We start from the raw sequence: 13,162 nt of genomic DNA on the forward strand, positions 1-13,162 counted from the left end.
GCATACCGTACCTCATAATAAAGTGTAGCTCGTCTTTGTTAAATTAGAGGATACGGCGTAAGAAGAATCAGGCAAAAAACAGGCAATGTCTCCCTCGTCTGGTTGCCCAGAGGTGTAAAGGTTTCAGTCATTCATGCGTTCCTTTAACCTGTCGTGGCCCCATGCAGCACCAGCAAACCTTTGCTCTTATCGAAACACATTTTACTTTTTCAACCCTAACATTTAACCGTGTTACTCCTTTTTCTGAGCTCAACTTCATTATTTTGTAGAAGCCATTCATGGCCCTGTGTGTAGCTTACAGAGGTGTAATAAGGAAAGTACATTAAACTTTTTACAGAAGCTGGATTTTTTTGAAAGTTTTACACTGTGCTTTTGAATTTTTGTTGGAAAAATCAAACCAGAAACAAATCATTTACTCAAGAGCGACGTGCCTATAAAGTGTCTTTAAACACTTGCTGTCATATTTATTGTGAAACTGTAAGATGATTTTAGCATCAGTTGCACAGTTCTGATGGGTTTTCTCCAGGACACAGAAGTTACGTGGATGACGTTACTGAGTATAGAGTGCTAATCATACAGGGCGGTGTTATGAGACGTTATCAGAATGGAAGAACAAGACTGTTAGATAGTCTTAAGCAGTGTCAGTATTTTTACTTTGTCTGTATCCAAAGAGAAAACTGTTCTCTTTGCTGCCAGGAGGTGTCACTCTCTGTTGGTTTATCCACTCAAATTTGAAAGGAAGGCTGGTTGTGGCTATTACTGAAAACAGATGATCCTGGAACCAGCAGATTATTATTTCTTTACAAATGAGAGAAATATATAATCAATGTATTACAGTCTATAACATTAAAAATTTGCCTTTGCATATACTGAAAACTACAGTGTTATCAGTCACATATCACAGCTGAATAGAAGCTTCTTTTGGAGACTATGACACACATCTGAAAGGCTGATATAAAATTTACACATGAAGACCGAGCTACAAGATCCCTCACAGAAATAACATCTGCTGAAGGATCAGAGACAGCGATCTGTCTTTGTTGCCTTGATCCTAGCGTCTGTGTGTATTTGTTGAGCAGCTTTGCCTGGTAGCTTCTCGGCAGGTCTCTCGTCACCTCGAGGGGAGGTCCGCGTGTCACGCACCCTCGCAACCCCCATCCACGGCCGCTTCTTCTCGCTTCTGCTCCGTGTCATCCGTTCCTCCGCTTCTCCTCTCCGCTCCATGCTGGGTATCCATGAGCTTCAGACCAAACAAGCAAACAATCAGAACAACAGAAAAACCCATCACCCGGATGAGGTCGGGCTGGGCTTGGGGGGAGAGATGGGGATGGCTCTTGTTTGCTCTTTGGGCCAGTTCTATTTCACTGTGATGGCAGAAAAGGCCTCCCAGGACACTACTACCCACACTTGTGTTTGACTTCCAACGGGGATCAAGGTGGTCTTCACTCTGCACTGACACATCATCTTCTGATCCAATACACAGCTGGCTGCAGCCACAGGCCTGTAGCCTTTACCTAGGCTGGTCCTGTACTCGTTAGCTGTGGTCTTGGCCTTTATCTGAGGGACTTGTTGGTGTGGCATTTCGTCCTCACACAGCTGTTTTTCAGCCATGGCCAGCAAATAATGAACTTTAAGTAAATGTTGACTGTGATAAATAATCTAAAACACAAATGCCAAAGAAATGATCAAGATAGGTGTTTAATATTAAACTGATTAAAGTGAAATCTTTTCCTGTTTCTGCATTATGTTCTTTGTCGTATTATCAGTCAAGTGCACTCTGCCTGGAAGAGGCTGTAACCCACACGTTAGCCACGCTGCTCCGGTTTTCTTCCCGTGTCCTCTGTAAAGGGCATCACTCCCAAAAAGCACTCTTCCCTCTTCTTTTCACATTAAGACCCAGGTGGTAAATGAATGCCTCCGCAGAGAGCTTTTTACCTTGAGGCCGGTGTGTATTGGAGACACGGGTGGGGAGTGCTTCACAAGATCAACTGCATGTTTACCGTTTGACTAATAATTGAAATTTACCGAAAGGTTGTATAATACGTTAATTAAATGCTTTGGCATCACTTTAGACTGTATATTGGAGAAAAAAAAGGAGGTGAAAGCCGTGTGTGTGGTGGCTTGTAAGGACATCCAGTCATCCTTTTGTTGTAAAAGCTGTGGAGAGGAAATGAAAGCCGGGAATGGTTTCCTCGTCTGGGAAAATGCAGATGAGCTATGTAGGTATGTTTGATTTGCTGACTCCAGCTGTGCCTGGAGAATTCCCCTGACCCATCCTAAGATCTGGTTGTTGTGTGAGGCAAAATGTAGGCTGCCCCTGTTGCAAAGCAGGCAGGCGCAATACGCAACCCCCCTGAAAGGAACGGTCATTGAACTCTCAGGCAAGTGGCAATATTTGCTCACCTGAAATACTCACATCATAGCAATTGGGGTAGGGGTGGGCTCAGGGGCTGGGCAGGGCCTCCTCGAAGCAGCTGTGGCCAGACCGGGAAGTTTTGTGGCTGGAGAGGGGAAGGGGCTTTCTTGTTGGGGGGTTGTTCAGATGTGGCCGCCTTATTATGTCCTTAAGGAGGCAGGCACCATATTTGTTCGAAGCTGCAGGAGGCTGATGAGGTGCTAATCTGTTGAGTGGCTGTGTCATTGGGGCCCTGTTCCCAATGGCCTGTTAGCTGTCAGAGCCTGTAAAAAAGGCAAAATTTATTGGCCCCAGGCCAGGGCTCAGCCATCGGTGTCCACGGGTAAGCAAACACAGATTGGACACTTATGCTGTTGCTCTGGTACAGCTGGCTTTAACACCAGGCTCCTGGGGTGACACGAAGGCAGCTCTTTCAGACCTCTTCATGAGTTGTCAGCCCCCTCTATGCTCCTCTGTAAACACTACAAATTAGCCATCTGCATATGGATGGGCCCTTAGTCCATACAGGAAGCAGACAACTGCCTGCAAGAAGGCTGAAGATATCGACTCTCTAACAAATAACCCCCCGGCCCCCCAACGCCAGCTTTTAATTTCTCATGTATGCAAAACAAAGCGTGCACAGTCAGTGTGGTAACGATTTCTTGCTCGAGAGAAAGATTTTGTTGTACGGAGCCTTGGAGCGTGAAGATAATGAAAGCGCTCGGCTGGCCGGTTGCTTGTGATGGGTTCGGGTCAGCAGTCAGAGGTAATCCCAAACTTGAATTTCCCCATCAGCCTGGAATACAGATAAGACTGCAGCAGATCTGAACCTCACTCTGACTGACTGAGTGATTGATGGAAAAAGGAAATGGACCACTCAGATTCAGAGATGTGTTTTCTCGAGAGGTCTCCCAGCAACAACTGCAGTGCTGCAGGTTTGAACATCATTCACAAATCAACGCGAGATTAAAATAGTTGATGAATTCATTTAACTGTCACGGAAAGGACGATACCAGAGGTCTGTCCCCTGTGAGACGCTGAGGGCACTTAGGATTAAAAAGACCATTACTGATACGCAACTTTTTAATCACGAGGCCAGGTTTGCCCTCTTGTCCACACTGACAGGGATCTGACAGCATGGCGGCCGCGTGTGAACAGCAAGCTCTTGCACGGGCTTGATTGTAGTGATATTTAGACACAGTGCTTCCCATGGGAGCCTGGCACTTTAATTAACATAGCACCAGTGGCTCTCCTCCTGTTCTAATTGCCTTCAGTCTGTGATTAAATGTGTATTGACTCTGCAGTTGGTCCACTAATGAATAACAATGTGCTGATTTGGTGATATTAAATCTTCTGGCTCTAATACACAACCCATCCACGTTTTGTAGAAAGTTCAGAAGGCACAAGGAGTCGTGGCATCTGATCAGAGTGTGGGTATATATCCCCCCCCCTACCCCCTCAAAATAAGTATTTTAGCCTTTAACCTGCAGCTTTATATCCAGCAACCCTGTAAAGCCTGAGCAATTAAATAATTGCCAAAAAATGCAAATTTATTTTGAAAATTAAGTTTTTATTGAACCTTCTGACAAATTCAATATCTATTTGCATATATGAGTTTTAATTTATATTATATTTTTGTTCATCTGGCACTTTTTGTTTGTCAGTTTATTACTTAAAATAATTTGATCAATTTATTTTGGTTGGGGAAAAATAAAATATCACACTGATGATGTAGAAGTCTGAAAAGCTCTGAAAAGACATACTTGGTGTTACAGGGTTCAGCCTGTACTTCTTTCAGTTGAGATTAAATTGGGTTCATTTAAATAACATAATTTAAGCCCACGTGTGTCTCAGTCTTATATGACCCACTAAGTGTGCGGCTATAAGAACTAAAAACACTTAATACAGCAGTAAGTTTGTATTATTTTGCTGCTCTCACAACCTGAAAACCAAATATAATCTAGAAGGTTTTTGCAAATCATGTATTAATTACAAATAAAGCAGCTTTTTTTTTCTCGGTCAAATTAATTTCCAGACCTGTCAAAAGAATAAACTGCAGCAACATTAACACTCAAAATTCTATTTCAGTGCATTGGATCCTTCCATCTCTCAGGATTTCATTTTCCTCATTCTACTCCTGTGGTCCAATAGATAAACTGTCACCTTGTTTGACAGATGAAGGCCGGAGGTAAACATAGGTTCTTTTTTTAACATGACAAGAGGAAAGTATTGCATCTACAATGCCTTGGATACAGTCAACATAAAACATATCGAATGGCATTCCTCACTGCATTCCTCTCAATATCAAAAGGTGCGTGTTTGAGGACAGCCTTGCTGCGTTTACGCCTGTGTTTGCGCCCTGACCCACTGGGGCCAGTGCAATAACTTTGGACTGCCTCCCACTGCATCTCGTTGCAATGACCACTCTCAGTTTTTATTTAGCTAGGTTGTGTGCCTTCCCAGTCCGGCCGCTTTTCAGATTCATTTCCAGGTAAACACAGTGTGGCCAGCCACAAACCTGCAGCCAACAGGCGTTGTCACAGCTGTGGCAGATAATGGCAGGTCCAAACTCCAGCCCGGCTCTGGAATGTTTACTGTCACCACAGGCAAGTTGGCTGCAAACATTTTTTTTCCAGCACTTTCCAAGAGGAAGACTCTCTTGTTATTAATTTTATTTTGATGAATCACATGCTTAACCCTTTGCCCTGTGCCGTTTTGTGTGGCTCGGTGTACTCAGGAGGGTAGAAAGGCACAAAAAGGTGCATTCTTCAGCAGAGCTTTTAATTTCAGTTGAGAAAGAAATCCTTACTTTGAAAGCCGAAACCTAAAGCTAGCACATAACTGCCAACAGCTCCTGGGTGTTTGAAGGAATGTTCCACCTTCCTCTCACCGAGCAGAGATCTATCCGTTTCCATCCCCCTGCCCTGCACCCAAGAAAACTTCCTGGTGTCATTTTGGGGCCACGTGTGTGCTTTGCTTTCACCTCTTTAACTCAGTCATTACTATTTTCACCACTTAGTGGATTCCCTTATCATAACGAGTAAATGAATAACACCCAAATGTGTGAAATGTAACACCCATCATTCTAAAGGCTAATTAATCAAGAGTGTGGCAAATCTAACTGGAGGAGAAAGAGGGCTACACTGCTGCTTCAGGTGCCTCAAGTAAATTTTCACTGGAAATATATAAATTTTATAACAACACACTGAGCTGTGTTCTGACTCAATCTCATGAGTACAAGTCAATGCAGTCCTGGCCTCATTTTCAGTGCACGCCGGATTGTGAAAGCTTCAGCTGGGAACAGAAAAACTGCCAAGAAACGCGGCAGCGGTTTGTACATATTGCAGCAATGACCGTCAGGTCATTAGATTCCCTGCTCAGTGTGTTGAAGTGAACTATTAAAGTGCATATTTAAAGCTGGTGTCAATGGAATAAACCAGAGGTTAAACTGAAGGGAACACACTGCCTGTATCTGACCCAAAGGTTTACATGGTCTGAACCTCAATCATAAGCAAAATGCATTACAGTATTACTTTAATTTGAGTGTGAAACAACACAAAGACTCTGAAATCTTTGGATAAAGATTTTCATTTTATATTGCGGCTTTTTTTTAGTCCCGTTTTACATAATTACGCTAGAAGAATGGATACTTGGCATATTTTTTATTCACTAACAGACCAGCTTACAAGTATATACATGCACGTGTAATTAACCTTCTGAATTTAAGCCGAGTGTAACGCAACGCAAGATTTTCAGTCTTTGGTGATTCAATCATCTTTTCTGTACCAACCATAAAGAGGCAGTGATTAACTACTCTGGCTTTTAAAATTCAAATTAAAGCTACCACGGGAGGAACTTGTTCTGATTCTCTGGAACATTTAAACTTTGTTTCGGAGCTCACATTTCTGAAATTCTCCACATTTTGTCACTACTTTGCTGACACTTTTTCTTTACTTGTTTTTTTTGTGTGTTCTGTTTCTAAAAACTGAAGTCAGCCACCATATATTAAATTTACCGTGTGATTTCTTTGGCTACCTCATTCCACTGACACAGTCAGAGTGGGTCATAAATAAAAATGTTGCAGTTGTACAGCGTGTGAGATAGAGTCAGAGTGATATGTAGTGTCTGCTGTGGAGAGGAGGTAACATTTTTTTTTGTGAAAAGGCCAGTTATTGTTCTGGGGTGAGGATGCAAACACTACACCAAAGAATAATGAAGAAAAACAAAATACACTGAATAGAAAATACATCTGCATAAAGCCCTGCACGAGTTTTTTGTTTTTCCAAAATGTGACCTTCACTCATGTCAGAGGACTCTGGAAAGTTGATGATTAACCATGGATTTAGCTTCACGTCTCGTTCAGGAACATAATGTTACACAGGTCAAGGACCCTTTTAAAACGCTCACGGTTTTTTGTTTCTGTAATTTTATAATAAGCACTTCATGAAATAATATTTTTGACTCATATATAATGGATTTAGCGGTACCAGAACCAATCCAGGTCCTTTTTAAATCCGTTTTCATACTTTTTTAAAGAAAATATGCAACATTTTTCACATTCAGCGTCACCACATCGTTGCGTAACACACACAAACATACCTGCTGGCCATGCAAGCATTCACGATCAGATTTTTTAGCACATTTATGCAACAGAAATGCGTCAGAATATTTGTAAAACTCTTTAAAAATTATATTTTAACATCTACGAAAAATGTCTTCTCTGAAATCCAGTTACTCCATAATGAGCTCACACCGAAAATATTCAACGCGCCTAATCTTCCGCCCTCAACACTTTATAAAGGCCCTATTATATACAAATATTACATGGCTGTTTGTTTGAAGCGTTTTGTGATTTTGCAGCGACTGTCCCTTTCAAAAATAACATTTCACAAAACTTATTGTTGTTAACTCAGTCGAGCCGGGAGAGCGCAGATTTGACCATCTCCAGCTTTCTCCATTTCCACCTCTCCGCCGGTGCAATCCCAAATCCTCAAACACACAGAGCTTTTTCTCATGATCTCATTTCCAAGTTAAGCAGACTGTGTTAGTCCCTCGTCAACACGACAGGTTTACTCGCCTTTACTAATGGGGCTCTATACTGATAGTTATGCTCTTGCGTAAATATGCAGTCAAATAGATGTACAACTACTGACACGTGGCTGGCATCGCTCTGCAGCCTCACCTTGATGTTTGTGTCATACAAATACTGTACGGGTTGCGAAAATGAGAGGCCCTCAACACACAGGCCTGCACGTCTGATGAAAAACAGGAGTTTCGTGCTTTAAAGGTCCCCCAACAAGCAAAATCAAAAAAGCTGTCTGCCTATACACCCACGCGCACTCTCAAACGACCTATTTAAATAAAAGAATGTGGGCTGTAACGTCATCACTTCCGTGTTTTTCTTGATTTCGGTTATTTTTCATCTCTTCTTTTGAGTCAACCTAAAGAAAAAACACGCAGCTTTCTTTTTTAACGGGCGTTTGAGTTCAAAGGATGACTTTACGTGCCACAGAAAGTAGAGCCAGTCGGAGGTGGCATCCGAGAGAGGGCGCTCTGAAGCTGTGCCTGGCGTATTCGACACTAATTAAAACATTTAGAAACAGTAATTCGGTCTCCCAGGTTAAGAAATCAGGTTAAACTGTGCCTTTGTGCAAATATCACCTACATTAGTTGGGAAAGAGGTAAGGACTTTAGTACTGACAAAATGTAAACTTTAGCTTGTAGGAAGTTTTGATATTGTTTAAAATGACCAATTATATCAAACATGCTGCGGTCATTTACACGGATCTCGCTGCTTTTTCTGTGGACTAAGCAAAGCTGAAAGAGAAATCCTCTTCAGGTGAACATCAGAAAGGTTTAAAACTGTGTCTTATCATTTATGTAAGCCATAAACACGTGTTCTTGGATTTATATAGCAACAGAGCTATGGCAGAATAATATTTAATCCTGTATCAGTTAATGGTTTAATCTGCCTTAAATCTCTGTAGAGATTTTTGCTGAAACGAGATTTTACTTCATTTCTAAACGTTTTCGTGTTCTTTGGTGTTCTCGGTGTAAAATAGTCAAAATTTATATGTAGGCTTAGGCAATAAATTCCTTGAATGCAACGCAATAAAATGGATTATGATTTGAGCTCAGCTGAAGTGGAATAAGCACTTTGGAGTATGTGCGTAATGAAAAGCGCACCAAGGAAGAGCGCCAAACATTCCTTTTATAGTTCTCCCCCCCCCTTTTTCTGCCCCAACCAAAATACAATAAGATTAGTTTATAATGAAGCTTTTCATATGAAACTGTTCTTTTCAGTTAGCGCAGGTGTACAATTGGGGTGGGGGGATGCTCGAGGAGTCTCACGCCTAGGTGCGAGGAGATTATTCAAATAGGGCCCAAGGCGTAGAAGTAGGGATTGGAGGCTTGCCTAGAGCACAGAGCTATATCACAGCGTTAACAAGCAGCACGGAGCGTCATTTGAACTCCAGTCACTGACAGACGCATTTCACGGCTGGCTCCATAAGACACACATGCTCCAGTCTTCGACGAAGGGACAGACCGACGACCTAAATACACTCAGTGGTCCCCAGTTACCTGCTATTAGAGAGACTTTCGGCTTTCCCTCTGCTGGGAGACGCTTTGTAAAAGTCCTCCATGATGCTTGGAGCAGTTAAAATGGAAGGACACGAACACACCGACTGGAGCACCTACTACGGAGAGCCCGAGGTGGGTACCTTAAATATATATTTTTTTCTGTCTAAAGCCGATCCCATTTTATACAACTCAATATTAGCCCTGAGATAATATTAACTTTGTGATCAAATATTGACTTGAGGCGCCTCCAAATCCTCCCCCATCTCCACGCAGCGCACTATCCTAACAAAGTTACTTGACACGTAGGGGAAGAAACTTTTCGCTCGGATTATAATTTCATAAGTCTCTACGTGTTTCTACTAAATCGGGTTATTGTTGGTCAGGTTTCCACCCAATAAACACGGGTGCTGTTTGATTTCGGGGAGATTTTTCAGTGGACACACGCACACCGAGTAGTATTTTCATCTAGGCTGCACATTTTAAGAGGAATAGTCACCTCAATTTTATTTATTTATTTATTTATGTTTTGTTGTAATACTGGCGTTAAATATATTGTTAAATATACACACCCCTGTTTTTCATTTTTAGGAAATACTTCGCGCGAGAGCAAACGCCTACAATGCCACTTCACACTTACGAAACCGGGAAGCTTTAAAATATAAAGTATTATTTATGGAGATGAATAAGGCGATTTTTATCAGGCTCAAATAATAACGATTCGCCGTGTTTAGAAATCACTGTGCCGCTTTATTCCTCGCTGCAATGCCAGATGAAACTCACGAATGCCTCTTTCCCTCACTGACAGTGTTACACCTCGGTTGGCAACATGAACGCGGGCCTGGGAATGAACTCTATGAATACCTACATGAGCATGTCCGGCATGAGCACCACTGCCAACATGACGGCCAACTCCATGAATATGTCATACGTCAACACGGGCATGAGCCCCTCCATGACCGGCATGTCACCTGGAACCGGCGCCATGAACGGCATGGGCGCAGGGATGACGGCAATGAGCGCAGCCCTGAGCCCCAGCATGAGTCCCATGACCGCACAGCCCGCGTCTATGAACGCCCTCACGTCGTACTCAAACATGAACGCCATGAGCCCGATATACGGACAGTCTAACATCAACAGGTCCAGAGACCCTAAGACCTACCGCAGGAGCTACACGCACGCCAAACCCCCGTACTCCTACATTTCTCTTATCACCATGGCCATCCAGCAGTCCCCGAGCAAGATGCTGACACTAGCCGAGATCTACCAGTGGATAATGGACCTCTTCCCGTTTTACCGACAGAACCAGCAGCGCTGGCAGAACTCCATTCGCCACTCTTTGTCTTTCAATGACTGTTTCGTCAAAGTGCCCAGGTCGCCGGATAAACCGGGGAAAGGCTCGTTTTGGACTCTGCACCCGGACTCCGGGAACATGTTCGAGAACGGCTGCTACCTGAGGAGGCAGAAACGCTTTAAGTGCGACAAGAAGATGAAGGAACCGGGCCGCAAGTCAGGGGACGGCGGCTCCTCCAACAGCAGCTCGGAGAGCTGCAACGGCAACGAGTCCCCGCTCTCCAACTCCTCCTCCAGCGACCACAAAAGGTCCCTGTCGGACATGAAGACGAGCCAGGCCCTGAGCCCGGAGCACACCGCTGCTAGCCCGGTGACGCAGGGGCAGCACCTCATGTCTCAGCATCACTCGGTTCTTGCGCACGAAGCCCACCTGAAGCCGGAGCACCACTACTCCTTCAACCACCCTTTCTCCATAAATAACCTCATGTCCTCGGAGCAGCAGCATCACAAAATGGACTTAAAGACTTACGAGCAGGTGATGCATTACTCCGGCTATGGCTCCCCCATGGCGGGACCTCTTTCCATGGGCTCCATGGCGGGGAAAGCCGGTCTGGATTCTTCATCCATACCTGACACAACTTACTACCAAGGTGTCTATTCCAGACCAATTATGAACTCCTCATAAACTCTTTTATTCCCTCATGTAATGTGGACTTTCTTCCCATTCACTTTGTACATTTGTAAAAGAAAAAGTATAGACTTTGTGTACAATATGTATTTCAGATATTTTTGACGTTTCCCACAGTTTTAGTTGTCGAGTTTGTTAGTAGCCTAATTATTTTGAGAGGATGCTGATATTAATGATTAAAAACACTGATAATGTGACGGAAATCTGCTCAGAAGTTGGTTTCAGGACTGGACCCAAAGACAACCAACAACAACTTGCTGTAAAATAGCCTGCGTCCGCATAACTGGACTCGTAAATGACTCGAAATGCCTCGCTGGATTTGTTCAATCATTTGTGTAATTCCTATTTATGGCTTGTATATGTGTATTCTTGTAGTGACAAGAACAGAATCTATATTAAAGTGTTATTGGTTTTGTTTTCTGAATGTCACGGTGTTGGGCCATTTATTATTACTATCATTCTTACTATTATTATTATTATTATTACTATTATTATTATAGGAAAAATTAGATTTTATCCAAAAAACGAACTTCAAACGGAGAATTTGCAGGAGAAAGATACAATTTGAGGCGGCATTAATTTAGTCCAATTTTGGTTTATATTATCATAACAAAAACGAATCCATTCATCCATCTTTGGGATCATAAAATACGTTTCTCACGATGTATTTATTTATTTAATTCAAATTCTGGAATTTATTCTTACCCACGTAAGGCTCACAGTCAGCTTGGATTAATAGCTTTGCTGGATAAAACCGGGAACAATGCTCCCAATTTGTCATTCAGGAAATGTAAACAACACACATATATGCTCATTAATCCCAACCACAAATTCAAATATTTATATGAAAAAAGGAGATGTAGCCAGTGCGCCACATTCTATAATATTTTTAAACTAAAGTGAGGTAAAAGGAGGTTTGAAAGAAAAAAAGCGGCAGGATAATTTAAAAATATATATATTAAAATGTTTTTTTAATTAATTAATTTTTTTTTTTTAGCAAAATTGACCCCACACAGTCGATCCAAAGGCAGAAATGCACACGTTCCCATTTAATCTCGCAATCTTCAGCTGCAGTTGGTGAGATTATATGCAGCCTACATGCATGCATTATGCCAGCTATTAAATTCCCACACATACACATACTCTCTCTCTCACACACATACACTGGCGCGCGCGCACGCACGCGCACAGTGCAAAGTTTGGATCACTGAATAAGATTAGTGTCATTGTCACATAAAACAGCCTCCCGTGGCGCAGCAGAATAGTTGCAAAAGGGGCCTGATTTGGGAACAGAGCCGGCTCAATGCGATGCTCTAACTTTTCTCCCCACAATCTGGGGGACCATTGTCTTCTGCCTATTTTTAAAGTAGTGGGACCCTCCCCACTTGTTAGATAAGATAGGCTAGTTGTCATCCAAATGACTCCAAGTCCCCTCCTGAGCTCAAATCCAAGGCCAGGGAGTTTGGGAGCATTTCTGCTCCTCTTATAACCAAATGACACCCCTTCGACTTCTGAACACGTAGGGCCTAAAGTGTGCGTTTATTCTCCAGGCCCTCTTTACAGATCGTACTTTAAACAGCGTGATCTGCGAATAAACAAAGCCAGTAAACAATAGAGTGTAGGCTATGCTCACATATAGGAAGAGTACACACACAAACCAAATTGCACAAGTGTAAACTTTGAATAGGACGCCGCAGCTCTGTAAATTTACACAGACATTAAATTTCGTTCTATTCATTTTAGACATATAATGCTAAGCTGATTTTTTTATAGCACACTGATCGATATCTCTGTAAAATAATCATTTTTTTAAACTAGCGGGGCAGTGAAATCTTTGCTTTGTGCTAAAGTCAACAGTGACAGAGTTTGAGCTCAAATAAATGCCGTGATGTCTGGAGCCCTTTGCAGAAGGCAGAAGGCGAGCTTCTACAATGGGCTCCTGTGTGGCCTGCCAACAACAAGCAGCGGCTATTTTGCGCAGGTATGAAGCTTTTATTTTTATAAATCTGTCTTCTTACATCGTTTTTTTCCTTTTACTTGGAGGGATAGACGGTTTGACAGCCGTTCCCGGGGGTGCATGGGGTGGAGGGGGCAGAGGCTGATTTCCTAAATTCAGTCGAAACGAGACGTATTTGATTTCACGACAGGGTGGTGCAAAGCTGAGAGGATATGCAGGTTGTGTGATTGCTGCAAGTTTCCCTGTCTCT

The 13,162-nt window shown here is 42.7% G+C and overlaps 1 protein-coding gene across 1 annotated transcript; it reads left to right on the plus strand.

The window, feature by feature from the left end:
* The first annotated feature begins 8,788 nt into the window (after positions 1-8,788).
* Positions 8,789-11,379, plus strand: foxa2 (forkhead box A2). Its single transcript, XM_086274377.1, has 2 exons — positions 8,789-9,109; positions 9,783-11,379. The coding sequence occupies exons 1-2, from the start codon at positions 9,038-9,040 to the stop codon at positions 10,950-10,952; spliced, it is 1,242 nt and encodes a 413-aa protein (XP_086130503.1). The 5' UTR covers positions 8,789-9,037; the 3' UTR covers positions 10,953-11,379.
* Positions 11,380-13,162: the final 1,783 nt, after the last annotated feature.

The sequence above is a fragment of the Aulonocara sp. 'chitande type north' Nkhata Bay genome, linkage group LG19 (genome assembly GCF_057382095.1).
Source record: "Aulonocara sp. 'chitande type north' Nkhata Bay isolate Kocher_YH1m ecotype deep benthic linkage group LG19, A_spYH_male_GT1.1, whole genome shotgun sequence".
Lineage (NCBI taxonomy): Eukaryota > Metazoa > Chordata > Actinopteri > Cichliformes > Cichlidae > Aulonocara > Aulonocara sp. 'chitande type north' Nkhata Bay.

Excerpts from the sequence above, each read along its gene's own strand:
- foxa2 (XM_086274377.1), top strand. The coding sequence starts at position 9,038 with ATGATGCTTGGAGCAGTTAAAATGGAAGGACACGAACACACCGACTGG. Across the intron at positions 9,110-9,782 it reads CCTACTACGGAGAGCCCGAG|TGTTACACCTCGGTTGGCAA; the intron begins GTGGGTACCTTA and ends CCTCACTGACAG.